Below are 26,816 nucleotides of genomic sequence, written 5' to 3' on the forward strand. Positions count from 1 at the left end.
CACATCTACTATTTTGTACCCCGACAATACACCAGTTCCAAGAGTAGCACAATTTAGATACCTTGGCTCGGTTATCGCTGCAAACGGAGAGGTAGAAGCTGATGTTGCACATAGGATCAATGTTGGTTGGCAAAAATGGCGAACCCTTACAGGTGTGCTTTGTGACTAATTGTGACCCGCGTATGCCAGTCCGCATCAAAGGCAAAATTTATAAGACGGCCGTGAGACCTGCGCTGATGTACGGATCGGAATGCTGGCCGCTTAAAGAGGCGCACACACAAAAACTTCATACGACTGAGATGAAAATGCTTCGATGGTCGGGAGGGGTGACTAGGCAAGACAAAATTAGAAACGAGTACGTTCGCGGAAGCTTCAAAGTAGCCCCTATACCCGATAAGCTGAAAGAAAGTCGTTTGAGGTGGTATGGCCACGTAATGCGGAGAGACCAGCAGCATGTAGTCCACACAGCTCTTTGCCTGCCCGAGGACAAAAGAGGCAGAGGACGCCCTCCTTATACTTGGTGGACCAGCATGTCCCGATTATTAAAAAATGAAAATTTACCCGACCCGACAACCCTAGACAGAATGTCATGGCGCCGCAAAATTAGGAGAGCCGACCCCACCTAAAGTGGGATAGCGCAAGGAAGAAGAAGGAGTTTTGAGGCTGAGAGTGAGCGGATGAGCGAAGCGCTAGAATTTTACTTTGTTCATTTAAGAACTTTTTTAATTCTATAAAGGTAGGAATTTCTGACTGTTTGTGAGTTTGTTCAAACAAGGTGAGAGTGTCTTTATCAAGTTTATTTAATGCAATATGAGTTATCATGAAATCTGACAAGTCATCAATGCTTAAAAGACGGAGAGCGGCTTCAGCGGAGCAAAAGTTATTTAGAAAATTATCAATTGACTGATTGGGTTTATGCTGTAGCATTTGTTCTAAATAGAGAGAGGCTTGTACCCTGGTATCCTGGTATTTATCTATGAGAGCTTGCCATATTATATCATAATTCTCAGAGGTAGCGGAGATGCCTGCACATACATTAAGAGCTTTGCCTGAGAGACAACCAATTAAGTATTGTATTTTTTCAGCATTTGATAGCCTGCGATTGGAATGTATGAGACTGCGGAAATTTTCATAAAACACTGGCCAACTACTGGGAGTACCATCAAAACTTGCTAACTGAAGCGGGGGCAACTTTGGGTTGAGGCGATCAAAATCTTTAGTTTTAGCGTTTAACTTTTCTCTCAGAGTGTTCTCTGTCTGTTTTATAAAACAGTATAATTCGTCAAATGAGTTTAAGACATTGTAATTCGGCTTTGTCTCAGGAGATGCGCGCATGTATTCAATTACAAGGTTATCTATTGTTTCAATAAAATCGGAGCGAATTTTATCAATAGAAAGCGTTCTAGCAAGAAATTGCGTTTGAATAGTGGGATCGGAAACCTTTAGGCTCAGATTATACAAATTTTGCATTATAGAAAACAAACTTTGTTTTTTCTCTTCAAGTATTTTTATTTTAAAATTATCTTGAATATCGTCAATATCCATTTTTTCTTTGGATTTTGCCATGATAGAAACCGTTGAGTAAAACTATTATTATTAGAAAACGCGGGTTGAATATCGAGAAACGAGTTAATATTAAAAGCGAATTTAGTGCGTAATACAATAGCGTTAAGGTTGAGAATAGCGTGAGCGTAAACAAATTAATGGCGTAGAAATGGCGGTAGATACCTACCGATTGAGCGAGAATCGAAAGTATTTATTATTGAAATACAATAATAATTACGTAAATATTGCGTTACATGTATAATGTTATGTAAATAAATGCGATATAACAATGTTTTAATGCGTGATGTGCGGAAATAAATAAGATTCAAACAGGTTTATACCGGCACGCGGCGTCTATCAGAAAATTGTTATTTACGAGTTTTTTAAGAAAATATGATAAATAGATAATAGTAATCGTGTAAATTGTAAGGAAATAGGATCCGGTGAGAGGGACCAGACACTTGGAGGCGCACGTTACCTTAGAATTTTTGAATTTTTAGGTCGCTGGTTGTTTCTCCTTGGTAACTTGTCCAACAAGAGCGAATTGTTACATTTGCACTGCACTCACTTTACACAGCACTTTTTCAGTTTATATTTGCGTTTTGCGTTATGTATTTTATAGTTCAATGAGTTTATATTTGAGAAGTCAATACAAATGCGCGCGCGTTGACCCTCTTGTACACAGATGACGACACACACTGATTTGACAGGTGACAGTTCGTATATTCTTTTTTTTTTTTTTTTAAACGTGCGCCGGAAAAGGAAGGGTTTGTGAGTGATTGAGTTGTGTGTTCGAATACATATATAAATAATAGTTTAAAAACTAAATATAAACATCGGCGCAGCCAGTCAGCATGAAATCAGAATCATCTATTCAACGTAATTATCATGGATAAACTTGTTGAAGGTCAATGTAACATTTTTGAATTTACGTCATTTCGCAAGGTGTTATGGCTGAGGAGAAGAAATGACAAGAAACTGCAACAGCGACACATCTTTAAAATCAATGAGGGTACATTACAAGTTATTTAATAACTAGAACACATTCAATACCAGACATTTTTATCATTTAGGTAATCATTAATCTTATAATAAGCTTTGGTCTAATGACCTTAGCCTGTTCCATATCATAGACGAATGTTTTTAAAAAATAGTATCATTTATACGTGTGCCGCCTAACGCGAGCGAGACGCAATCCGCGCGCTTTCCCCCTTACTCCTTAACGGCATTTAAGACTAAAGCAAAACCTAAAGAGGGTGAAGTCGAATTGATACCAGATACGAATTACTTCGGGTAGAGAGATACGGTTCTATAAGTAATATTATTCCTTATTCTACGCTTATACCCTCCCAATATGCGTGCAACATTTTACGGGGACTATACTTCAGTGACATTTAAGACGTAGTAATGATGAACTTTGTTACAGCCGTTATTCAGCGTGTTGAAACAAACTGTCTCCACTCTGATGGACGACTGTTTGTCTTTAGTGAGCGAGATTGCACACCTTACTATCGCCGGGTTCAACACTAGGCCCTGCGCCGCCGGACTGGACGTCGTCAAACTGGTCAGTATATTTTTTTATCCTTTTTAAGGGATGTTTGCCTAACGACTTGTGGGCTAAAATCTCTACGGAATTATTATTATTATTGCGTATGGCAGACAAAAATAAAATATCCTGCGTGGATCAAATATCCAGCTTAAGCTTCCTTAACCAAGTCTCTGCTGCAACTGTACGGAACTCTACGGAATGGTCTCCGAGTTTGCGGAGATGGCGCGACTTAGACGCTTTCCTACAAGGATGTGCCGGAGAAAGAATCTTGGAGTAAATCCATTTCTTCCCACCAGGAAGGCTTTTAAAGATTGGACCATCTATAAACGTTTTGCTTGTGTAATTTGAACAGCTAGTGCTAATACTGGGCGACGACTGGTCGGACACGGGCCGGCTGCTGGCCGCGTGCGTCGCGGCCACGGCGCGCAGCGTGGCGGCCGACCCCAGCGCCGGGCCCGACCTCACCGAGGCGCTGTTTGCGCTCCTCCACGCCATCACCAAGAAGAAACCTGTCTACATCGACTGTCTAGAAGATCTGCCGCAGCTTGTTGAATTAGGTATATATATACTAACGAACAGGTTAAAAATCAAATAGGATTTGTTTAATCGGTGTAAAAACGCGTGTCGTGGGTTCCATTTTCGACAAAGAAGATCTTCAATGAGTCTAAGGACTACCGCTCTCTAAGGCTCTATTCATAATCTGCGGCCTTTGAATTTTTTTTCCATCCGCGCTTCCACTATGAACGACTTCATGCGATTATATACTAACTTGGAAAGTTTGATTGTTCTGCTGCATCCGCATTGATTGTGGTAGTAGTGATAAAACGAGCCACCTGTGCCGCAGGTTGCAACTGCGTCCGCATGTGGGAGGCGGCGTGCGCGCGCGCCGCGTGCGCGTGGCTGGCGGCGCTGTGCGGCGCGCGCCCCGCCGCGCTGCAGCCGCACGCGCCCGCGCTGGCCGCCGCCGCGCTGCGCTGCATAGGTGACACACACACACACACACACACACACACGCAACCTTGGGACGCTTAAGCCGCGTTTCCACTTGGCAACATTTGGCGCGCGACATGTTGCACAACATGTTGAAAGTCTAAGCATCTGCTACACGTCTGACGTCGGCAACATGTTGCCAGAGGAACTAGTGTTGTTGCACGTCACGTCTCCACCCGACAACTATTGACGCTCAACTAACGATTATCTCTTTAATCGTTTCAGCTGGCAACGTCGCGCGCTGTTGTACAACGTTGTCGTGCATGTTGAACGTCAATTGTTGCCTAGTGGGTGCGTCTCGCGGGCTGGCAAGAGTTTTCTCCGTTCATGGAGAGGTGGCGCGTCAAGCGACACGCGCAGTTCCGTGACAGCGGTTCATGGCGCGTCATCCCCCGTATCGCCCGCCACGGCTTGCGCGTTCATACAAACCTCAATCAATTCTATCAACCGTAACTTACGAACAATTAACTAATTTCTAATGAAATATAGACATCCACCAGGCACTTAACACAAAGTAAATTTTACATTGTCACTCACCATCAGTCACCGCAAAACGGTAGTTTATTTACAGATTTATAAATGGTTGCCATAGAGAATAACGCGGATTATTTGGTCAGGTGGAGCGACGCCGCGTAACCAAATGGAGCCGCTGGCGGAGCTGCTGCTGGCGCTAAACCGCGCGCAGTGGCGCTCGGAGTCGGGCGACCTGGGCGCGTGGCTGCGGGCCGCGCTGGCGCCGCCCGGCTTCCCCACGCACCACGCCGCAGACTCGCACAAACACAAGTTCATCGCTAGCGTCGTCAAGTACGTCACTAACTTACTTTTCCGGACAAGACCAACACCCGATATGACGGGCCGCTACTAAAATGTAGGAGAAACGTCTCTGAGCGGCGTCAAGCTTGACGTATGACTGAAGGACCCCATCGTCATATCAATCAATGTGCACAGAGAATGCTTCTCACACTATGCACATTATCGAATGTCCCCAACGTGTGTACAATAAGGCCGCATATTTAATGTCATGTATTTATTAATTCCCACACTCGATGAGGTGTGGGTAATTAGTTCATCTTGCGACGGATGTATCGATTACACCATTGGGGGATATAGTGTTATGTTTATTTATTTATTGCTCTCAGGGAAAAGAGCAGCAAACGTCGGTTGCTGGAGGCCGTGCAAGAGTTCTCACTGGTGTGTCGCGGGCTCATCGGCACGGAGTACGCGCGGCAGACCCTCGCCTCCAAGCAGCTCGTCGCATAATGTACAGTTACCTCGTGATCTCGACGATAAGACATCATAAGGACATTGTGATGAAATAATTTAAGACAACCATAGCACACAAATACGCGCAGATTGTTCATAATTATGTCAGTGACAAACGAAGCCAAATTATTACTTAATTTTGATTTGACTGTATTCGAAAGGAAACGTAATGTAATAGTACTTTTTGGTTCGTTTGTCTTTTTACTAGTTCAGGTTAAAAAAGGGTAATAATTCATAGTTTGGAAAATAACAAGAATTTGATTCTTGTGTTTGCCATTACATAGTGTCTCCTCTCTTACTAGTTTTATCTATGAAACTGTGGTGCCCCATTTCCTGATAGTGTAGGTACTAGATATTTAACGTGACTCAGTGTAAATATGCTCATCATCTCATGTGTAAATAGCATTTTAACTTATTTGACAATGTTTAGAAATGAAATAAAAGTTGGATATTGAACATTTTATTATTTTATTCTGTTAATTAACACTCAGATCAGTATACAACAGAGATCGGCTACAGACATGAAGGTACTACGGCATATAAGAGAGTAATTATAACTAGTCAGCTAATTGTCACTGACCCACATCCAGTTCTACTTACTATTGCTAAATGTGAAACATATGTCTCTGTGTACACTAAACAATTATTCATAAACTTATACTTTCTTTTAAATTACAATAAAAATAACAGCGAAAAATAATAGCATAATTCAGACGCCTTAAGTATCGATTTTTAAAATCTGTTTATAAAAAACTCCCCGATGAGATCACAATATGTAATAAATTAATCTTCATTATGTATAAACATTTTTGTACCCCTATTCATTAAAGAAAACGAGTAGAAAACGAAGACGATCGAGTTGTATGTACGGTCGTTGTAGCGCGGTTGCGTTGTCTATAACGCGGCCACGAACATTGTCTTTAGAAGTACCGGTTGCAACTGCACGGGCGTGAGAAGACGCAGGCGAGGGCTGGCCGCGCTCGGCGGGGTCGGCGGGCCGCGCCCCCCGCCGCGCCCTCGCACCGGTACGACTCGTCTCAGGAGTCGGACTCCTCCCGCGCCTCGGGGACCTGGCGAATTTCAGACGATGCTCATTTATTACCAGCCATCGGGATACGTAGTGCCATTTGGAGTCAATAACCCTGAATGTTATGGTTAATATGGATATAACTACGAGATTACATTACATTATAATTTACATTATTAGACTCGGCCGAAACCCTCCTATAACTACACACTGAATTCGTCAGGCCAGCTTTATTGTGTGCCGTGTGACCGGACCTTCAAGTCGAAGGTCGGTTTCGCCAGCCACTTCCGAGCCCACCACAACAACGACCTGGGATAGATATTTAGGAGTCGCCGTCGCCGGATACGGCGACTCGATATAGACGACATGATGATGACGTTATAATATTGTCATCTTGTATTAAATAAAAGTAAACTGTTTGAGATATTATAAGTACAGTCCTACTAATATTATAAATGTGAAGATTTGATAATCGAGACAAACAGTTAAGACAAAAATATACACAAAAAAAAAAATACTAAAATAATTTACAGAATAAAAGTAAATGTTTAATAAAAATTCGAATATTGTGTTTCGAGATTCAAGATTTGGGAGGCATTATCCATGTTAAGACAAATCTCGCAAATGGTACTGCCTATCCCGATCACTGTTTATTACATTACTGCTTCAATTTTATATTTTTATCTTATAACTAGGACAGTGGTGCTCATTCCAGCAGACACCTAGCTCTTAATTTTATTTTAAGTTATACTTGTCATTTTCTTAGTCCAGCGAAAAGGAAAGAGATGGATGATTGACAGCTTATAGAATGAGTGAATGAAATAATAACCCGGACGAATCAAATAGGTAAATAGGCAACCCGTTCGACGTGTGCTGACAACTTAATTCTGCCGGGTTTTTCTCTTTATGTTTGCAGAAAGGAATTGGGTTGTATACTAGGTTCAAGATAAATTATGAATTTCTCATTACTAAATAAAGACAGACCTAAAACTAACGAAAAACATTTTATTTTTTCTATCTCTCTTCTATTTAAGAATTTTAATCAAGAAAAACGTAAAAATAAGTGCGTTTACGTTATGTTACGTTTAAACATTTTATCAAGTTTTTGGATGACATCACATTATGCTTTTTCAAACAAATTCTATAGTAATTTCGTGTTTTGACGTTTAGTAAAAAGTAACTGATTTGACTAATTGGATACTGGCCTATTTACAGCCGTATGTATTACTACATGAAGAACTAGAGGGGGAAGGCGGTAAAAAATAGGTCACGAAGTATGGATATGTTGCGTTACGTCTTACGGACCCAAATCGGGAGTGGGGTACGTAGTATAATTACTTATTCTATGGGTGGGGTTAAATAGCACGGGGCAGAGAGTGTCCCTTCTATAAGTAATATTATTGTTTATGGTCATGAACTACAAACCTCATTCTTGGTGATCTCCACATTGAAGTAGAGGAACTTATCCGGCTCGCAGTGGCGGTTCTTGACGCGGAGGAAGTTGAGCGCCTGGTCCAGCGTGAGGTGGAAGCAGTCCTGCCGGCTCACGTTTAACGACGAGCACTCCAGGTCGCAGTGCGTTGTGCGTGTGTACATCAACTTGCGAGAGTTGTGTTGACCGATGAGCGTCACCTAAACGAGGCAGTTCACACTATGAGATTTCAATTAGGGTAGAGTTGTGACAATTAGCGAAACATATAAAAACTAATTTAATTATGTACCTTTCAAAGTATCATGAAAACCATCTGAATAATTATTGATACCCCATATCGTCACATTATAGAAAAACCACGTAAGCGTTTTTTCGAAAAATCACATTTGGATGTGTTTTTTTTAAACCGAAACCTCGCAATAGACAAGCTAGTTTCAATCCATGTAAAAAAAATATGGGTTCAATTTGACCCGGATTTAAATTAGTTGAAAGAAATCGATGTTTTGTTTGAAAAGATGTTTTCGTGGTTTTCTCTACGGCGTCGATATCCATACATTGTTTTAAGTTTACGCGGTTATTATCATAATTAATATTTGTCGATATCCATGTTCAATAAAGACATTTTTATTTTTAGTCTGTGAATACATTGACCTTTTAAATTGAAAACTTTACCTCATAATTGTACTGGTTGGCATTACACTTGGGTCCGAGGTATGCGACGTAGACAACGACGCCCCACGTGCGGATGTCGACGTCAACGCGCAAGTGAAATATTTGGTGTAACGCCATGATAATCCAGTTGTCATGCTGTTCAGAGTTCACCTTCATTGCGAACTTGTGCTTGCGACCAATCTTCACCATAGACAAGTGCTTGTTCTGCAATGACAAACAATACAATAAAAACATATTGTAAAAACTCAATATATATAACAACTTCATGAGACATATGAAGAAGTATACCTGGAAGTGATGCGAGAGCTCATGGAAGGCGATGCCGGCGCGGTCGGTGCAGGCGGGCGCGACGCAGCGGTAGCGGCGCGCGGCGCATGACGCCTCGTGCGTGTTGCGGCGGCGCAGGCGCAGGTCGCGCCCGCAGCCGTGCCGGCACGGGTAGCGCAGCATCTCCGCCACCTGGACACACACGCCACAAAACATATATACTGTACCTTCCTATCTTTGTATGTTTTCTAACTTTAAGCTTCATAAAAATATCTTTAACGCTTGAAATCGTTGTACATATTCGTCGAAAAGAAAAGGGACGAATAAATAACATGCGTAAGATTTATGGATTACATGTTGGACAGGTTGCATATGAGCGAGATGCCTATCTAATTCGCTCGGATTATTCATTTTAAAATGAACATCTGCCAATCATCCGTCCGTTTCCTTTTTGGCGGATAAGAAAATGACAGGTACAACTTAAAATAAAATTAGATAGCTGGAATTAGCACCAATATCTTATAAAATAAAATGATCTTAATACTAACGCTCTCCATAGCGCGGTTCCTGACGGAAGAGAAGGCGGTGCGGCAGACGGGGCAGGAGGCTAGCCGCGCGCGGCAGCGGCCGCACACCAGGTGCCCGCGGCGGCACTGCGTCATCGGCGGCTCCATCCACTCCAGGCACACCGGGCACTCCAGCACGCGGAGCAGGTTCTACATCAACAATAACATCATCTCCCTAGCGTTATCCCCTTTTTTCACAGGGTACGTTTACGTAGCCTGAAGATTTGACGGGTTTTTGTAGAAGCGACTGCCTGTCCGACTTTCCAACCCGCAAAGGTAAAACCAGCCCAATACAGATTAGGTCACAAACCTCCGAAACGCATCTCTGATGTTTTCTTTCACCACGTGCAACACACAATAGTACCGATACACAGTTCTAATTTTAATAAATTCTAGACGTAAAAAAAAAGTTTATTAGGTAAAACCTACGCCACACACGACGACGACGACGTGTTACTTTTGGATAAAGAAGTATACAGAATAACTTAAAATTACTGACCTGGTTGAATTCTTTCACCGTACAGGGATCAATATTATCTTCATCAGCTGAAAGCAAAGGATTTGCATAATTAAAAGTAAAACCGTTTAATAAAAGACAAGTATTTTCTTCTTAAATTATGATTCATTAAATAAATACTTACATTCTCTTTTACGTTTGACTCCTTGCTGTTGTGGAGCGTCATCACTTGCTGAGCTCGTGTTTGCCACAGCATGCTCCTAGGAAAAAATAAGTAAGTATTGAATGAATGAATAAATAAACACTATTGCACACACAAACAGAAAACTACAAGGAAAAACTAAAAGTGGGCAAATGCGGCCTTATCGCGATCTCTTTTAGACAGCCTTCGATAAAGGATAAATATAAATACTTATTATTATAGGTAATTTACATATATTGAACATATTCGCCGATACAATAGGTATTTCATTAAATACGGTTACGATCCGCATGCAGACTTCGCGATTGAAGTTTAAACTATGTCCGTGGGGGGTGAGGTAAACCTGGCTTAGACGATGGTGGGGAGCGGAGAATTCCAATTTGTTTTTCTGTGATTTGGCCGCTATAACGAATTAAAAATAGCTTCATTAGAATGACAACAGAATAGATAGTGTAAAGCCCAGTGAAAGAGGAAAATGTCCTGACAACTGTAATTCCAAACAAGCTATGTTTAATAGCGCTAAAGTAAAAATCATAAAAGTAGACCATTTTGTCAGCTGTAAACAGAAGCCACTATGACGATCTTGTGACGTAGCGAGTAGGCGCCGCTACTTCAAAAGCGCATCCCTGATGTCGGGCAGCAGCGGTATCAGTACTGGTTGGCTAGAACATCACCGATTGAAAAATTGGTCGGTGTACGGTCACGAGCATTAATATGTATACACTTTGGTACCATGTCACATTAACTTTTTTGACAAATTGAACTGTAAGTGTCACAAAAATTCAAATATGTTAGTGCGACAGAGTCCTAAAGTGGGTACATTATATTGCTCATGACTGAACTGCGGAACGGAAGGCGATTGGGGCAACCACCGTTCTACAATCCCTATCTATGGAGTATTGAAGGCGATTACTCCACCGACAAGAGCGCAGCTCTTAAATAAAGAGAGAAACAGTAGCCAGTATGGAAATAATAGTATTATGGCTAATGAAGCAAAGATAAAAGAGATGTGTATTGTGTTTAAGACATAGGCGTGATAGGCAATAGGCGTGGGCGTGAGTGATAGTAAAGAATTATATACCTCATTAGGCGAGTGGTCATCGGAGCGGGCGACGATGTTGTTCTCGTTAGGCTGCGGCGGCGGGTCGGTCCCCACGTCGATCTCAACTATCTCCTCCTCTAGCGATACGCCCGACACGTTGTGCGATCCACCTGATACAGTCAATGCTCCGTTACAACCTTAGGATCCGCTTACACTATCAGTATTCCATCAGTCGTCATCGACACTCTGATGGAAGATTATCACTCAAAGAAAAATTTACCTTATTAACTCTAGTTAACGGATGATTATTTGTATTATTATTTTTTATCCATCGTCAGTCAGTGGGTTATACAAGACTGTTACTTACTTTTCATTAACTCATTGAAAATACAATCATGGCTATTCGGAAGAGCCTCCCTGAGTGACGCGAAGGTGGCCAACAAATGCTTTCGCCACGATAACGAAGTTAAATTCAATTTTGTTACGAATTGTTGTGTTGTGTTTTGTTGTTTGTGTGTTGTGTTGTTTTGTTTGTTGAGTTTTGTTTTGTTGTTGTTTTGTTTTGTTGTGTGTTGTTTGTTGTTTGTGTTGTGTTTTGTTTGCTATATATTACTATTTTAATGTAAGGTTTTCTTTTACCTTCGCCTGTTTCTGACTCCATGCCAGTATCATTCCTGTTGTTAGGTTCTGTCAATGAGCTCTCATCTGGGAGGACCAATTCTATAATTAAATAAACAGCTGTTTATTTTCATATAACAACCAATAATGTACAATGTAGGAAGGTACATAACATAACATAAGATCTCGACTTTATTCCCAAATAGGGTAGTCAGAGGTACAACCATCTGAACTAAGTATCCAGGTTTCTGTTAGACCAACGTTGAGCCATATCGCCGTCTTTATGGTCTCTAATGGTACTCTCTAATAATGGTTGGTGAAAATAGCACTTAAGAGAATAACTCATTGGTGCAATTCCGGTACCGGGATCGAACCGGTGACACACATGAAATCTAAAAATTCCTGTAGAAAAACCCTCCCAATACTGTATGGTTTGAGGTTAAAAGTTAAGTAACTTCACACTCACCATCTAATTCATCAGATTGGTCTAAGTTAACAGTTTGAACGTTAGACTCGATGCCTCCTAATGATCCCGGGCTGATAGGCAGAGAGGGGTCGGCCAGGGGTCGCCAGATGCCTCTGTTCGCCTCTTCAGTGTCTACCATCACTGCCTCAGTAAGCGTGGGGTTCACTATAATGAGTCGTCAATTAATTACACATACGACAAGACAGCACATGTTCCTGAGCGTGAAGTAGTAATAGCCCAGTCAGTACTGTGCTCTTGTTTTAAGAAGCCTAGACGAAAACGGAGTACAACCCCAACATTACTAATAGAAATAAGGTTTTATCATGAAAGCCTGTATATGGTCGAGAAGAAATTCGAAGGCGTATTTCATTACCGTAGATGCACGCAGACCGAAGTTGAGCCCATTATCCGCACGTAGTGTAGTGAACATCCCTGCTAAAATGCATGTTGATGATGAAAATAAACCGCTATCTAATGAAGACAACTGGTCAAATTTGGCATACTGCAACTACATTCCGTACCATTTCTGGCAGATTGTGATGAATGACGCGGCAAATTCCTTCTCGATCTGGCTTTGATAAGCGCCGTGACGTTGTTTGAGAGCGCGACTGATGGCGTGGAGTATATTGAGTCTCTGCTATTTCGAGCTGAACTGCCTGTTAAAGTGAAATTTCAGTATCATTACTAGAATTTGCTTATATTTTATGAAGCTCGCAGGCACACTATAAAATATGTTCAGTGGTTGTAACTTGTCTTTTAAAAAGTAAAATAAACCGACTATTGTTGCTCCATTTTGTCGGTTGTTTAGTTTTGCATAATGTTAGTAATTATTCAAGTTAATTCGCGTTAAGGCAACGTTTTACTATGTTAGGATAAGGGTGACTTTTATTAAGCGGAAATATTGCCTAAGTGAAAACGGGAAGGACTATCATAACATTTTTGAGTAAAGTGAATCTTAGTAGTCTGTAGTCCCGTTTCACCAAGGCAATGGGTTACACTACACTAACGTCGCTCGCTGCGCGGGATAGCGTAGAGGTGTGACCCGCTTCTACTCGCGCGGTAGTTGTTGAGGTTCCGGTTGAGTCGGCGGAAGGCGAAGATGCGCTGGACGTCCAACGCTGCGTTATTGCGGTTGGTAGAGGCGGAAGAACGCTCGCCTCGCCCTTCCGATGAATGCGACGGCCGCGAAACTAAAGACAGCGGCACCTCTAGCCTGGAACTGTATTATATTATTTATGTAGTTAATAGCCGCTGGTGCAAGCGTGTTTTGAAGTGGAGGCCGCGTCTAAGGAAACGCCGTGTGAGCCGACCCCAGACAAGATGCCGGGACGACTTGCAGAACGTGGCTTGAAGCGTCTGGAGTCGTAAGGCTGGGGATATGGCTTGGTGGCGCGCATTGGAGGGGCCTATGTCCAGCAGTGGACTGCAATGGGATGATGATGATGAATAGCCGCAGAATATGTAGATAGAAAAAATATTATATTGAGCACACTATGGCACACTGGTAGTTTTGATTACATACAGTAACATAATAATATGAAAATACAAAGGAAATTTCTAAGAGTTCTTACCTGTTTCTAGGAACACTAATAGCTGACATTCTGTGAGGATTGCTCAGGGACAAAGACCAGAAGAGCTGACTCCTCCTTGGGGACGATTGGGAAGGTGCCGACGTTGGTGGAGGTTGAGCTGCAGTAAAATATAATATTAATAACAAGAACACTTATCAGTATTTAAAGCAAATGATGCAGGTGTGAAAGAGTGCTGGGAAAAACACATATGCATTATTTTAATAAATTAATTTGAAAGCAATGGAAACAAAGATTTTTTTTTAATAAATTGAAAAAAAAATAGTCTTTCCAATTAAATTAAATCTACTTTACCACTAGTTCCAGGTGCATCAGATCCATTTCCACGATTTGACATCTCTTGTTCATTGCGAGCTCTTCTCACAGAAAACTCAGGAACTGCCTGAGATCTCTCAGTTTCATCATCATCTGTGATATACATAAGTACTTTATTATTTTTTTATAAAAAGTTAATAGATTGCTGGTTGGAATAATGTGACAAAAAAATAGTAAGAAGGTATGTTGCATTTGAATACTGCTTATTCATAGCATAGATAGCACCACGGGAGGCAGTAGCCAATAGCCATATTCAGACATTCCCCTCTGCTAACCTATGTCCCCCAGGACAGCTAGTTCTACAGTCCGCGGAGGTCCGTGTTGCTCTATGATATTATATGATGAGTGTTTATCGCTATACTTACAAGCTATTTTCTAAAGCATGCTTCTTTATACAAAAACTCTATGCTGACACACTACAATGGCTGTTTTGGCATTATAGAGTAGGTATAGCAATTTGCTTCATAATATACTGTTATAAATTAATTCAAAAATTTATGAACCCAATAAAGTACAGGTTTTTGCTCCTGTAGTGTAGTTATTAAGTAATATGAAACTTGAAGCAGAAGCTAGTTTAGGTGTAATAGCATTTTGAATACACCTTACATTTGGTAGGTAAACGTAATTTATGATTTAATCATAAATTTTATTGACCCTCGATTGGCACATGTTTACGCAATTGCAACGTAGTTGTGTACACACAAAAAAAATAGTGTAAACAATTCATGTAGGCCAAAATTAATGTCCCAGAAACTCAGCGGGTATCGAAACTTTTAATGATTGCAAAATCATTACAACAGAAGAAGAAAAACATTACAGAAGCAGATCTAGTGAGTGATCTTGTATGTAAACAAAGATGTAGGTATTTAGCATCCATACTTAGAAGGAAAGAAAGATATTTACAACGACCTTTAAATCTACTAAATGTATTATGTGAAATATTGCTATAATTGATTGCAAATACTTATAATAAAATCGTACAATAAGTCTAAGGTAGTACATAAGTACCTACCTACATAAAAACGTACCTGAACTCCAAGGGTACTCCGTTATCCCTAAAGACTTCTTCAAGCTCTCCTTCCTATTGCTCATTTTCACTCGTTACAGTCACTTTGCATTTATGCAGAAATGATCTTACGAATTTATAGCATTACGTTATTATAACTCAAAACAGTTTCTTCTCAGCTCTGTCTGATACACACAAAAACGTACGTACCTACCTAGTGATTGATTACAATTACAATAATACATACCCCAGTGACAAAGACAAAAACACAAATCCCATAGAGTGGTATTACATCTTTCAATCATTCATCAATCATAACTTACAATTCAAAGAAAATTCGACCTTATTTTTATTTCAATGTGATCGTTTACGTCTACAATAGGGTCGTATGTGGATCGTATGCTGATTGACGGAATATCGTGGTTTCACCCGTCTTACCACGGTTTTACTGACACAAAGACCAAGTACTGAAAATCAAAGACCTCTACTGAAAATATAACCCCAACCCCCTCCGGTTGATTGAGGGGAGGCCTGAGTCCAGCAGTGGGACGTATATAGGCTGTTCATGTTATGTTTTTACCAGGCTAGTCTGAATGTAGAACACTTAGAGCTGTATTTCTTGTTCGAAGCGTGTGTAATATCGACGGATTGCTTATCATCTAATGCCACCATAGACTGCCACTATAAGGGCGTTTTCGCACTACCTACTCTGATTCTCATCCGACTCGAGCTTAAATAGAGTAATGAAATACCATAAATAATGCAAGGTATTATAAATGATAATAATAATAATAATATAATATATAATATCTTTATTTCGTACCATTAAAGCCTTAAATATATGACAATATTTGTTTACATTTATAAATGTGTAGTTACAGGCTGTGACATAATTGATATGAGTCGGCTGTTATCCCTAAAAGTTTTTAAAACTGAGCTATGGATACCAGCTACCATCCAAATGACGAATAATGACGTTGTTGAAATGATGAAGTCTTTTTGTAATTATTTCTTTTTATTTTGGTGCAATAAAGTGTATTTGTATTGTAAATGTTGAACCTAAGGGCTTACTACATTATCCAATCTATCGGGAGCTTGATTTGAATCAGGCAGCCGAATGCGCCATTTTTTATTAGTTTAAAAACGTCATCTGTATATTTTTTTTTTTTTTTTTTTGTTTTTCCCCGAAGGGTAAGGCATAGGGAACTATGCCCATACAGCCATGTCTTATGTATTTTTTTTTTCTTGATGATTAATGAAATGATGAAAGGTGATGAATGATGATGATGAAACCTAAGCCCCCACCCTCGAAGTAGACTCCTACTCCGAACCCCAAACGAATTAACTCAAAAGTCCGCATAAACTTTTGAGTTATGAAGCGGCTTCCCGGCACGAAGCGAAAATAGGCAGATACACTTTGTTCATTGAATACTCCAATACAATAACACTCGCGAATGTCTTCTGACTAACTTAATGCGATCATTAACCACAAAACACCACTTCGTATTAATTATTTAGATTACTCAATGAAGAAAGCAACTGTCCCGTTCCCGTCTCCCGCCGAAAAGCCCGTCATCTGTATAGTATTGGTAATCGACTTCCACAAAATCGATTTATGTTACTATCATTCACTCTCACGACTCTCAATCATTCATTTTGTGTCCCGCCGCCCGCCGCCCCCGATCGCCATCATTTTCTTTTTAATCTGTTGCGTGTGACGACAAGCGGCGTTTATTCGACGCTGCGCTAAAATTATTGAGTATTTTTTAAATATAGGGCCTGAAAATGGGTGATCAACCTGAAATACAAACCGAAGCACTATCGTTAGTTCATCAATTTCTCCTCACAGTCGACAAACAATTGGCTCAAGAGTTACTGAAGAAGACCAAAGCGGTAAGTTCACAACCATGCTAACCAAAGACCACGTGTGGTTCGCCACATGTGCTCAATCAGGTACAAAGTATAAAAATGAGATGTTTTGAAGGGAATTAGTTACGTTTTTCGTAGTAATATAAGGTGTGTGTAATTAGTTTTATAACAATATGATATAATTTTTATATCAACCTCAATGCAAAAGTCACACGTGAAGGACTACACTTAGTAGTGTGGTGAAGTGAACTACTAGGGCTGTAAACTTACAGAATGACGCATGTTTAAATGTATAATAAACAGAACATACATTTTTCATTACAGAAACCTCGTGCAAAGACCCTACCATCATTTATAGACATTCTACAATGGTATAAGAAATTAAAATGGTAAGTTGTTTTTAAAAGTCTTCAGGTATATATTATTTATGAAATCATACTATGCTGAGTTTATTAAATTAAAATGGAATGTTATTGAAATTTCAGTTCTGATGATGTCAAATCTGATAAAGAGCCACCAAAGAAGGCAGCACCTCAAGTTAATGGAAAAGTTCCAATCAAATCTGCCTTAAATAAAAAATCGAAATCTTCGGATTCTGACAGCTCTGAAGATGAAAAGAAACCTGCGCAGGTAATAAAATAAACTTATTTATTTAACTAAATATGTTTAAAAATGATATTATATGATGAAAAATGTTACATGATTCTCTGTGATATTACAGCACAATTATTCGTCACTACCTCTGATATAAAAAACACAATTTATATAGAAAAAAATCCGTAAATTCTTTTTACATAATGTCATATTTATTACAGGTCAAACCTAAAACTCAAACCCCTCTTAAAAAAGTGGAATCTTCAAGTGACAGTGATAGTAGTGATGATGCTACATCTAAACCAACAAAACAACCCGTAAAACCTGGAACTCCTAAAGCTGCAGCAAAACCTGTTGTTAAAAAACAAGATTCATCTGATGATTCTGACAGTAGTGAAGATGAGAAACCTAAACAGCAAAAGCCAGTTGCAAAACCTCAAGCTACCCCAGCGAAACCACCAGTGAAAAATGAGTCTTCTTCGGAGGATAGCAGCGAAGATGAGAAACCTAAACAGCAAAAGCCGGTTGCAAAACCTCAAGCTACCCCAGCGAAACCACCAGTGAAAAATGAGTCTTCGTCAGAGGATAGTAGTGAAGATGAGAAACCTAAACAGCGAAAGCCAGTGGCTAAACCTCAAGCTACCCCAGTGAAACCGCCGGTGAAAAATGAGTCTTCTTCAGAGGATAGCAGTGAAGATGAGAAACCTAAACAGCGAAAGCCAGTTGCAAAACCTCAGGCTACCCCAGCAAAACCACCAGTAAAAAATGAGTCTTCTTCAGAGGATAGCAGTGAAGATGAGAAACCTAAACAGCAAAAGCCAGTTGCAAAACCGCAAGTTACTCCAGCCAAAAAACAAGCATCATCTGATGACAGCAGTGATGATGATGAGCCAAAGGCCAAACAACAGAAAGCAATCCCAGCCAAGGCTACTCCAGGTAAAAAGCAAGACTCGTCCTCGGATGATAGTGATGATTCTGAAGATGAAAAGCCTAAAACTGCAGCTAAACCTCCTGTTAAACCAACACCTAAGAAGCAGGAGATGTCTGATAGCGATAGCAGTGATGATGAAGATGAGAAATCCAAACAGAAGATTATTCCTAAACTTCATCCCACACCAGCGAAACCTGCAGGTAAAGCAAAACCCCAAAAGAAAGACACCTCTTCTGATGATGAGAGCAGTGAGGATGAAAAATCGAAACCAGTACAAAAGCAACCTCCTAAACCAGCAGTAAAAGCTACACCTGCAAAAAATGATTCTTCAGAAGATAGTGAAAGTGACAGTGAGGATGAGAAACCTCAGAAGGCTGTACCAAAACCTACTCCTGCTAAGGCAGTTGCTAAAGTAACATCTAAAAAGGACTCTTCATCGGAAGATGATAGCAGCGACGATGAAACACCTAAGACAGTTCACAAATCTCCAGTAAAAACACAACCCAAGCCAGTTGCTAAGAAAGACTCTTCATCCGATGATGACAGCAGTGAAGATGAAAAACCTAAAAAAGCAGTTCAAAAGGCAACTCCTGCAAAACAAACAAAAAAAGAAGAATCCTCTAGTGAAGAAGATAGTGATGAAGACGATGGTCCTCCAGCAGCTAAAGTTCCTAAGAAAGCAGAAAAATTCAATCAGGTACAAAAATTTAAATTAGTGTTTTTTTTAATATCCATCTTTAACATAATTACACTTACTACATATTGGAAAATGCAGAGTTACAAGTTATCAAAAGAAATCTTGCATCCATCCTTTAATACTTTCATTGATTGTTATAGTCATTGGTCCATAACCTCAACCTTTAAGTAACCTTTCATTCATAACACAACATGGAATCGGGACTCCTCCTATAGACGTGGCGTCAGTGAAGGTGTTAATAACTTTTTTCTTCAACATGTGATAATGGCTTGTTAGGCTTTCTCCCCGCCCATATGAATTATTGCCGATTACAAGTTGTCCCATTTGTGTTACTTAATTTTACATCTTATTTTATTTCTAGGTTGAAAATGGGTTCCAAGCTGGCAAGAAAAGGAAAGCTTCAGATGGAGATTCATCAACACCAGCTAAGCGACCTTATAACAACTTTGTAAAGGTATTTTTGGCATATCCTTTTATCTATCATAATGAAACATGTATAATAATAACAATGAAGCATACATAATTATCATTACTTACATGTTGCTATGCCTGAAATTTACAATGACAAATGCAGCCTCTTGTGATATTTGTGACTGAAAAGGATGATGAAAGGCTAGTACCCAATATCTAAGGATATCTGTCATTTGACTTCTGTGAGATATGTAAAGATAAGGAGTATAAGCTATTTATAAACTGACACCTTGGTTACTTTTAATGTCAAATTACCAACCCTTTATGGTGTTGTATACTTCATTCTTATGAAGGATGGGGAGTTACAGTACTTACTAAGGAGTGGGATATATTCTCATAATCAATATAATTTTATTATTTTATTTTAGGTTCCTACCTAAAATATTATGTTATGATTTATTAATGAACATTTTACTAATACTCATTTTAGGACCCAGTAGATTCATCAACACCTAATGAGAAAGAAAATGACAAAAATAAAAAACCAGTTCCGTTCAGGCGCGTCGTCTCCGATAAAGTGGAAGTGGACCCTAGACTTAAGGACAATTCATTCGAAGCTAAGGTAAATGCCCTAAAGAATAAGAAGCCAAGCCAACTCCATGTATCGCCTTAATAAAACAGCATCCCAACGTTACAATGGTGGCACGCCCAGTGGCTTTAGATTTCGGGCATTTACTTGTGATTCGGCCTTTACATAGGGTTGTCTTGGTTTTCATAAGTTTATCTCTCTATCAGGAGGGCGAAGGCAACGACGGCGAGGAAGAGAACGAAGAGGAGGGTAACAAATCTGGCAGTTGGGGAGGGCGCGGGGGATTTAGGGGCCGGGGTGGTTTCGGCGATAGAGGTCGCGGGGGATTCAGAGGGCGCGATGATAGAGGCCGGGGAGGCCGAGGAGGCCGCGGAGGCTTCGATAGAGGAGGACGCGGCGGCCGCGGAGGATTCGACAGGGGCGGGCGCGGCGGATTCAACCGTGGGGGGAGAGGAGGAGACCGCGGAGGACGCGGTCGGGGGGGACGCGGAGACCGGCACTCTTGGGGCGGAGACCGGGGAGGATTTAACAAAGGGGGTTTCAATGATAGAAAAAGTTTTGATGGAGGAGATAATAACCAGAACAAGAAAATAGTATTTGATTAAATTATGAGGTGAGCTATTAGAGAGTGAACCTTTTCTGTATTAATTTGTGTGCTATTGAGTTGCCGCAATGAACAACTAATTATGTTTTTCAGAGTGGAGCTCGCGGGTCATGGGGAGAGCGCGCGAATCTGGACTTGAAACACACGCGCGGCAAGTCCTTTAAACACGAGAAAACCAAGAAGAAGCGGGGCTCGTACCGCGGAGGTGCCATCGACAAGGGCGTCTACTCTATCAAGTTTGAAGATTAACGTAAGAGACGGGTGAAATATAACTATTTTCTTAATTGTTATAGGATTAATTATAAAATATACTGTTTCAGTTTGTCATGCTCTATACAAGAACTAAAAATATTTTGTTTTACATAAGTATAACTTAATTTGTACCTACTTAAATAAAACATAGTTCAGGTGAAACTATTTTTTGTTACGCTTCTACTATAAAGCATGACTTGTTTCATTTATGAATGATTAGGTCCAATGCAATAGTAATCATTAGCATTGATACTATTTTCAAATATTCTCATTTCAAGTATTAAGTGCGTGGAAGTGTGGCTGTGATTGTTATTATTTTCATATTATGTAATAGCTGCTGAATGTAATGTTAAAAGTCAAAATTCAGCTATTCATACGTGATAAAGTTGCATTGGGTTTAATTCTTTGAACTTTTTATATACTTGTATTTTATTCAGGGAAAAAGTTAAATTTTGTGTTGTTTTGTTTATCTTGGTAATTATTACCATACAATTGACATCAGAATACTGGCATCTACCAAATTATTTTATGATTTGAAAATTTTATACAGATGAATTCATCTGATGATAAAGCAAAATTATTGAAGTATGTATATATTTTATTATTGCCATAAGGGAACTTAATTTTACTTGACTACGCGCTTTTGGATTATAATATTTCAATTTTGTGATAATGGCCCCGATTCCTGCAGACACCGCCTAATTTTATTTAAAGTTATATCCGTCATTTTCATATCCGTCGAAAAGGAAAGGGACGGATGATTCACAGCTCTTAATTTTAGGAAGAATGAGTAAAAGAATGTGTCGGGTTATTGACAGATGTAAAATTTTTAGACGGTTGGTTTAGATTTGTGCTTAAAATTGACGTGTGTTCCATAAATTTTATGCTTGTCGATTACCCGTCCCTTTCCTTTTCGGCGGATAAGAAAATGACAGATATAACCTAAAATAAAATTAGATGGTGTTTACAGGAATTAGCACCATTATATCACCAATCACTAGAGATGTACGACGTATAAGCTATTTTTTTTTCTATTTTATAAATGTAAATAATTATAAGTTGATATATTATTATTATTCATAAAATAGGTGTAACTTGCACTAAATTTGTACATGGTAGGTACAACTTATGATAAGGCAATAGTGAATTTCTCTTCATGCATTTAGATTGTAAATGTTTTTGGTTAATAAGTCTTGTTAAGCCCGCCTTTAAGAATATTAAAGTTATTAAGGTCACCACATTCTTTTCCTTAAATTCCTTACACTAGTGGTAGTATACAGTATACCCGACTAGTGCGTGTGTCAGACGAGGACCAGTCCTGTCCTAGTTTACCAAGGCTACAGACCTTGCAAAAATATTAATTTAAAATAGCAATTAATTAGATTTGCTCCTAGTTATGGTTGGTTCTCGTCCGCATAGGTCTTCTCACAAGTCTTGACTCCAATGGTGAGGTGTGCCAGGTGGTAACGCAGCAGTGGTAAAACCACGGTCACACCATAGACAATGAGGGACTTTCCAGACTACGTATCTCAAAAACAATATTGATGGTCCTGTACAGATTTTCCTTCCTTCTAATTTCATTTATAACAGACATATTATATATCTTTTATCATTGTTTCTGGATATAAATGATGGGTGATCGTGGTTTACCATGGTATTTCTACAGTATTCCGTCAATCAGCATACGATCCTATCCTACAAATAACGATCGCAGTAAAGTAATAATAAGGTCGATTATTCTAAATTTCGTCGGCAATAATGTTGTCTATGGTTTTACCGTAATCCACGGTATTCCGTCAATCAGCATACGACCCTACAAATAAATAACGATCATAATTCAGTAATAATAAGGTCTTTGAAGGTCGAGCTTTGTTTTAATCCTAAATCATGATTGACGAATGATGGATAGAATTCTAGATCATCATAATTAATATCCATGGGTCAACCGAGATGTCAATTTTCAAAACAAAAAAAAAACACTTTACTCTTTGACATTTACATAACCCCAAATTGCCCCAAAGTAAGGGTTATTATTTATTAAATTAATTTAAATTTTATTTAAAAAGTTTCCTAAAATATTCAAACAAAAACCTTGACAAGGGGAATTAATTTGGTTGTGGATTTACGTGAAGTAAATATTTTAACATGGTGCTAGTAGGGGTGATAAAATCTGTTACAATGATCAACAGTAGGACATTTAAAAATTTTGGCCATAAAAGACAACCAGTGCCTGGTGTGACTATCCTGTGGCATGGTTTCCTGACGTTTACGTTCATAGGATTGGGTATAGAGTGGAAAACGTAAGTAATCTATTTGTTTATTACGTAGGTAATTAAAACTCGGTAGATTCTAGGTAATAGAACTTTGTTATTTGTTTACTAACATTAGCTTCATTTGATTTTATGTAATCATACAAATTTGCTCCCTAGGCAATCCCAACACCTTATACGTCAAGTATTGATGTAACCTATAAAAAACTACATAGAAGTACAGTCATGAGCAATATCATGTACCCACTTTAGAACCTTGTCGCACTATCATATTTGACATTTAATGAGACTTACAGTTTAATTTGTCGAATAAGTTAATGTGACACGGTTTCAAAGTGTATACATATTAGTACTCGTGACCGTACATGCACAAGTTTGTCATAATAATGAATAACTGTCTGTGCTATACCTCCCTATATCAATAAATGTGTTCAGGGTTTTGTTATTATATGTTATTATATTACTTTTCCCTTGTCCAACATATTTTGTAAAATTGTAATCATTAACTATTCATAAAGCAGAAATAATTTCAGTTTTGTGCTTTATATTCAGTAATAACCATTTAATTTAGGTGTTCCTATATTGGACCACCATAAAGAATTGTGCTGTTACTGAAACTGTTGAAATATTAATTCTGTCTTAACTTTTCAGAATTGCAAAATTTATATTTGGAGATGATCATGGGGTTGTACATAGTCCCTGGGATTTACAATCTTCTAAGAGAGAAGACAGCTAAGAGGTTCAACTATTATCCTTTATTTATTTAAGTAATGTTTTGTTTAAGTAATGTAGTATTATTCAAATATATAAATTAAAGTCAATTGGATTAATATCTTTCACAAGGGTTTACTTACCTTTCTCAAAAAAGAAACAACTTAAAATAAAATACTTTATTTAAGCTGACATGTGACACCTTATGCGTTATAATGCTAATTGCAATACAGTAAATCTAAATAAATAGGACTTAATGTAAGGTTACGATCAACAGTAAATAAAAATCATTGCAACTTAACAATTTCGATACTAATAAGTAATAAAATTTTAATTTATCCAAATTTTGTCAAAAATCTTAAAACACATTACATATAGCATTTGATGGACCTTACTTCACGAAAACACATAAACAGATAAAAAATATACTCACAACTATAGTTGGTGCACCAATACCCTCAAATTCACAATTTGAATTCATCCTCTATCAATTGCAATGTAATTGTTACTAACTACTGTTAATGTTAGTAGTTGTTTACGGCAACATTCCGGAAGCTGTATACAAAGCCTTATATTTAAATTAGAGGAAGATGTGAATTATCACAATATTGCGAGCAAATTGTCATGTAAAGCACCAAATTGTTAATAATATATTATTATATAATGATTATGCATTTTAATTTTTATTATCTGAAACTATTTACATCTTGTTTGAGAGGACCATCAAAATTATTAAAAAAATAAGAAACCATCATTTCAAATCCATAAGTTCTTTGAATAATAAATTCAATGACTAGTTTTATGTGCAAACAATTTGCTAATATTACAGAGGAATTCGCAATTTTGATTAAATGGTATATTTTTATTTCTTATTACCAAGACAATTCTGTTTAATATATTGATAAATAAGGTTATATACAATTAATAGAAAACATATTATCATGGCGTGATAATGTATTGGCATGTTATATATGGTACTTAATACTCCCTGACGTTTTTCACTGACACTGTGTAACTTAGACTTCCTTCTTGTATCATCTCTTATGCTTGTGCAACTTACTGCCGCAGTTTCTCTCCGATCGCTCGGTTTATTTTCTTGAAGATTATCACTGTTAGATTGTTTGTTACTACTTTCGAAATGATGGGATTTTGCTTCGAAGAAATCCTTTTTCTTCTGGGATTCTTTCAATTCTGTTGTGGTATGTCCTTCCACAACCGTTGGGATAGGAGTGACGCGCCCCTTGTTTTCGTTGACTGAACACGCATCCAGACTCTCTTGCAAGTAGTGGTCTATCTTAGTCAATTGTTCAGAAACAAGTAAATTTGCTAATGGGCTAGGTGCTCTTTTAACAGGTTCGAAGACGTTAAGGGTATCTTTAGCGTCAAAATTGTTATGTTCAAGAAATTTTTCTTTGCAAACAGTTTTCACAATTTTGTAGCTCTGCAAATCCTCGTAATTATCTTTCAGGTACTCTACAGGTGTTATAGGTCTAACAGGGGTAGTTTGCTTATGCATGAAAGCTGATGGCGTAAGCAGTCGTGGTGCATCTAGCTCGGGCGGGACGGGTGTGAACTTGACTTTGATGACGTCCTCATTAGTTATTGTTTCTGTTTTGACAAAATCATCGATGTAATCTTTGTTTCCGTACAATCCAGTACTTTCATAAACACTAGGTTCATCTACTACGTCATGACGCGTGGAGCTGTGAACGCGATCTACTGTTACTTTGCTCAATAACTTGCCTTCAGTGCTCCGTATGTCGGAAAACAGTCCTCCATCGAAGTGGAGGGGCGTTTCCAACTTCCTCGTCCTTTGCGGCGAGGGCGTGTTCTGTGCTGGAGGTGTCAGAGGTGAGGGAGAAACTGGGCGGAAAGTAGTTGTCGAGTAAACAGTGTCAGAGTTGTACATTATATGAGGACTCTTAGCGGGCGTGCGATTTGCAGAAAGGTCGGCCTCCCTTTGCGAAGAAGCTCTGTCCTTCGAGGTTTTTCTTGCACACCTGAAAATTGCGATTATATTGATGACAAATTGGCACTATTCAAAACTGAAACCAACGACAGTTACATTTTCTAATGTGGTTCTTTATTACTTTTGCAAAACCAACATCTAATTTTTCAAACCAATAAATTATAACAATGAAAACAAATACGCTATTGATACTCGTAGAACTAGAACGAAAATGTTTTGAAATGCATTTGTATGAACTGACTAAAATGGGTATTGTAATCAAAACAGAGTTAGAGCTCTTTCAAAACACTTATTGTTCAAAAAATATATACACACAAACTTGTTGATAAATAGGTACATAAAATGTGAAAACAATAATATAATAATGTAAAAAATACTATACATAAAATAGCCAAAACAATTCTACTTTCACAACTGTTTATTACCACACAAACTCATCGGAATAATGTGGGAAGCATTTCTACAGGCATGTCTCCGAATAAATTCAACATCTTCCTGAACTTTGGGAAGATTTTAGTTGATATCCGAAAAACAATACATTAAACATAAGTTAATAATAATATAGGGGCACACTTTAGAGGACGCACACATCGGGTACTTGTTAATAAAAGGAATTTTAACACAGTGTAGCAGCGTATGACGAGCTTTGTTCTAATAGTAATAGGTAAGTAATTCTTACCTACTGCAAGTATGTTACAGTCTTAAATTTTTATGTGTGACCAATATGACACTGAATGTGGACTAAGCAACACTGGAAATTTCATGGAGATGAATAAACTGAAATATATATTTTCAAGTAAGTAGGTTATTTATTATTACCTGATGGTGGATTGTTACAAAAGACGTTATCTTTGCTTAATAGACTTTGTGTTGGTTATAAAGGGTAATTCCAAGACATATTTATAAAGTTACA

The 26,816-nt window shown here is 38.7% G+C and overlaps 4 protein-coding genes across 11 annotated transcripts in view; 2 read left to right on the forward strand and 2 right to left on the reverse strand.

Moving 5' to 3' along the window:
• The window catches only part of LOC126366883 (importin-13), a 19,347-nt gene extending 13,542 nt beyond the window's left edge, over positions 1-5,805 (forward strand). Inside the window, exons 13-17 of the mRNA XM_050010218.1 lie at positions 2,972-3,109; positions 3,447-3,651; positions 3,939-4,076; positions 4,702-4,888; positions 5,224-5,805. Of these exons, the coding sequence (XP_049866175.1) occupies positions 2,972-3,109; positions 3,447-3,651; positions 3,939-4,076; positions 4,702-4,888; positions 5,224-5,344 (789 nt within the window). The 3' untranslated portion in view covers positions 5,345-5,805. The remainder of the gene's footprint in view (positions 1-2,971; positions 3,110-3,446; positions 3,652-3,938; positions 4,077-4,701; positions 4,889-5,223) is intronic.
• Positions 5,792-15,257, reverse strand: LOC126366884 (E3 ubiquitin-protein ligase siah-1-like). Of its 3 annotated transcripts, XM_050010220.1 has the most exons (15): positions 15,029-15,255; positions 13,980-14,093; positions 13,668-13,785; positions 13,104-13,315; positions 12,618-12,752; positions 12,097-12,261; positions 11,652-11,732; positions 11,052-11,182; positions 9,953-10,028; positions 9,811-9,857; positions 9,294-9,461; positions 8,767-8,937; positions 8,479-8,682; positions 7,800-8,006; positions 5,792-6,417 (listed from the first exon to the last, which is right to left on the reverse strand). In XM_050010220.1, the coding sequence occupies exons 1-15, from the start codon at positions 15,090-15,092 to the stop codon at positions 6,385-6,387; spliced, it is 1,926 nt and encodes a 641-aa protein (XP_049866177.1). In that variant the 5' UTR covers positions 15,093-15,255; the 3' UTR covers positions 5,792-6,384. The 3 variants fall into 3 exon arrangements, with proteins under 3 accessions (XP_049866177.1, XP_049866176.1, XP_049866178.1); XM_050010219.1 differs by having other exon boundaries at positions 8,479-8,937; positions 15,029-15,257; XM_050010221.1 differs by lacking the exon at positions 12,618-12,752 and having other exon boundaries at positions 8,479-8,937; positions 15,029-15,256.
• A 1,430-nt stretch (positions 15,258-16,687) lies between these two features.
• Positions 16,688-22,188, forward strand: LOC126366996 (nucleolar protein dao-5). 2 transcript variants are annotated; one of them, XM_050010342.1, is made up of 7 exons: positions 16,688-16,899; positions 17,200-17,264; positions 17,361-17,505; positions 17,691-19,097; positions 19,459-19,551; positions 20,304-20,710; positions 20,795-20,931. In XM_050010342.1, exons 1-6 carry the CDS (start codon positions 16,792-16,794, stop codon positions 20,700-20,702), a joined length of 2,217 nt encoding a protein of 738 aa, XP_049866299.1. In that variant the 5' UTR covers positions 16,688-16,791; the 3' UTR covers positions 20,703-20,710; positions 20,795-20,931. The 2 variants fall into 2 exon arrangements, with proteins under 2 accessions (XP_049866299.1, XP_049866300.1); XM_050010343.1 differs by lacking the exon at positions 20,304-20,710 and adding an exon at positions 19,999-20,130 and having other exon boundaries at positions 16,689-16,899; positions 20,795-22,188.
• Positions 22,189-24,098: 1,910 nt separating this feature from the next.
• Positions 24,099-26,816, reverse strand: part of LOC126366868 (PDZ and LIM domain protein Zasp) — a 34,952-nt gene continuing 32,234 nt past the window's right edge. For all 5 annotated transcript variants that reach the window (XM_050010199.1, XM_050010198.1, XM_050010200.1 and 2 more), the window contains one exon: positions 24,099-25,934. In XM_050010199.1, the coding sequence (XP_049866156.1) occupies positions 25,857-25,934 (78 nt within the window). In that variant the 3' untranslated portion in view covers positions 24,099-25,856. The remainder of the gene's footprint in view (positions 25,935-26,816) is intronic.

Source organism: Pectinophora gossypiella, chromosome 5 (genome assembly GCF_024362695.1).
Source record: "Pectinophora gossypiella chromosome 5, ilPecGoss1.1, whole genome shotgun sequence".
NCBI lineage: Eukaryota > Metazoa > Arthropoda > Insecta > Lepidoptera > Gelechiidae > Pectinophora > Pectinophora gossypiella.

What these genes read in the sequence shown, in the direction of transcription:
- LOC126366884 (XM_050010219.1), bottom strand. Translation starts at nt 15,092, where the DNA reads ATGAGCAATAGGAAGGAGAGCTTGAAGAAGTCTTTAGGGATAACGGAG. An exon ending in TATCCCGCGCAGCGAGCGAC is followed by an intron (nt 12,753 to 13,103) that starts GTTAGTGTAGTG and finishes TCACTTTAACAG; the next exon opens with GCAGTTCAGCTCGAAATAGC. An exon ending in ATGACCACTCGCCTAATGAG is followed by an intron (nt 10,029 to 11,051) that starts GTATATAATTCT and finishes ATTTTTTCCTAG; the next exon opens with GAGCATGCTGTGGCAAACAC.
- LOC126366996 (XM_050010342.1), top strand. Translation starts at nt 16,792, where the DNA reads ATGGGTGATCAACCTGAAATACAAACCGAAGCACTATCGTTAGTTCAT. An exon ending in TGGTATAAGAAATTAAAATG is followed by an intron (nt 17,265 to 17,360) that starts GTAAGTTGTTTT and finishes TTGAAATTTCAG; the next exon opens with TTCTGATGATGTCAAATCTG. An exon ending in ATGAAAAGAAACCTGCGCAG is followed by an intron (nt 17,506 to 17,690) that starts GTAATAAAATAA and finishes TATTTATTACAG; the next exon opens with GTCAAACCTAAAACTCAAAC.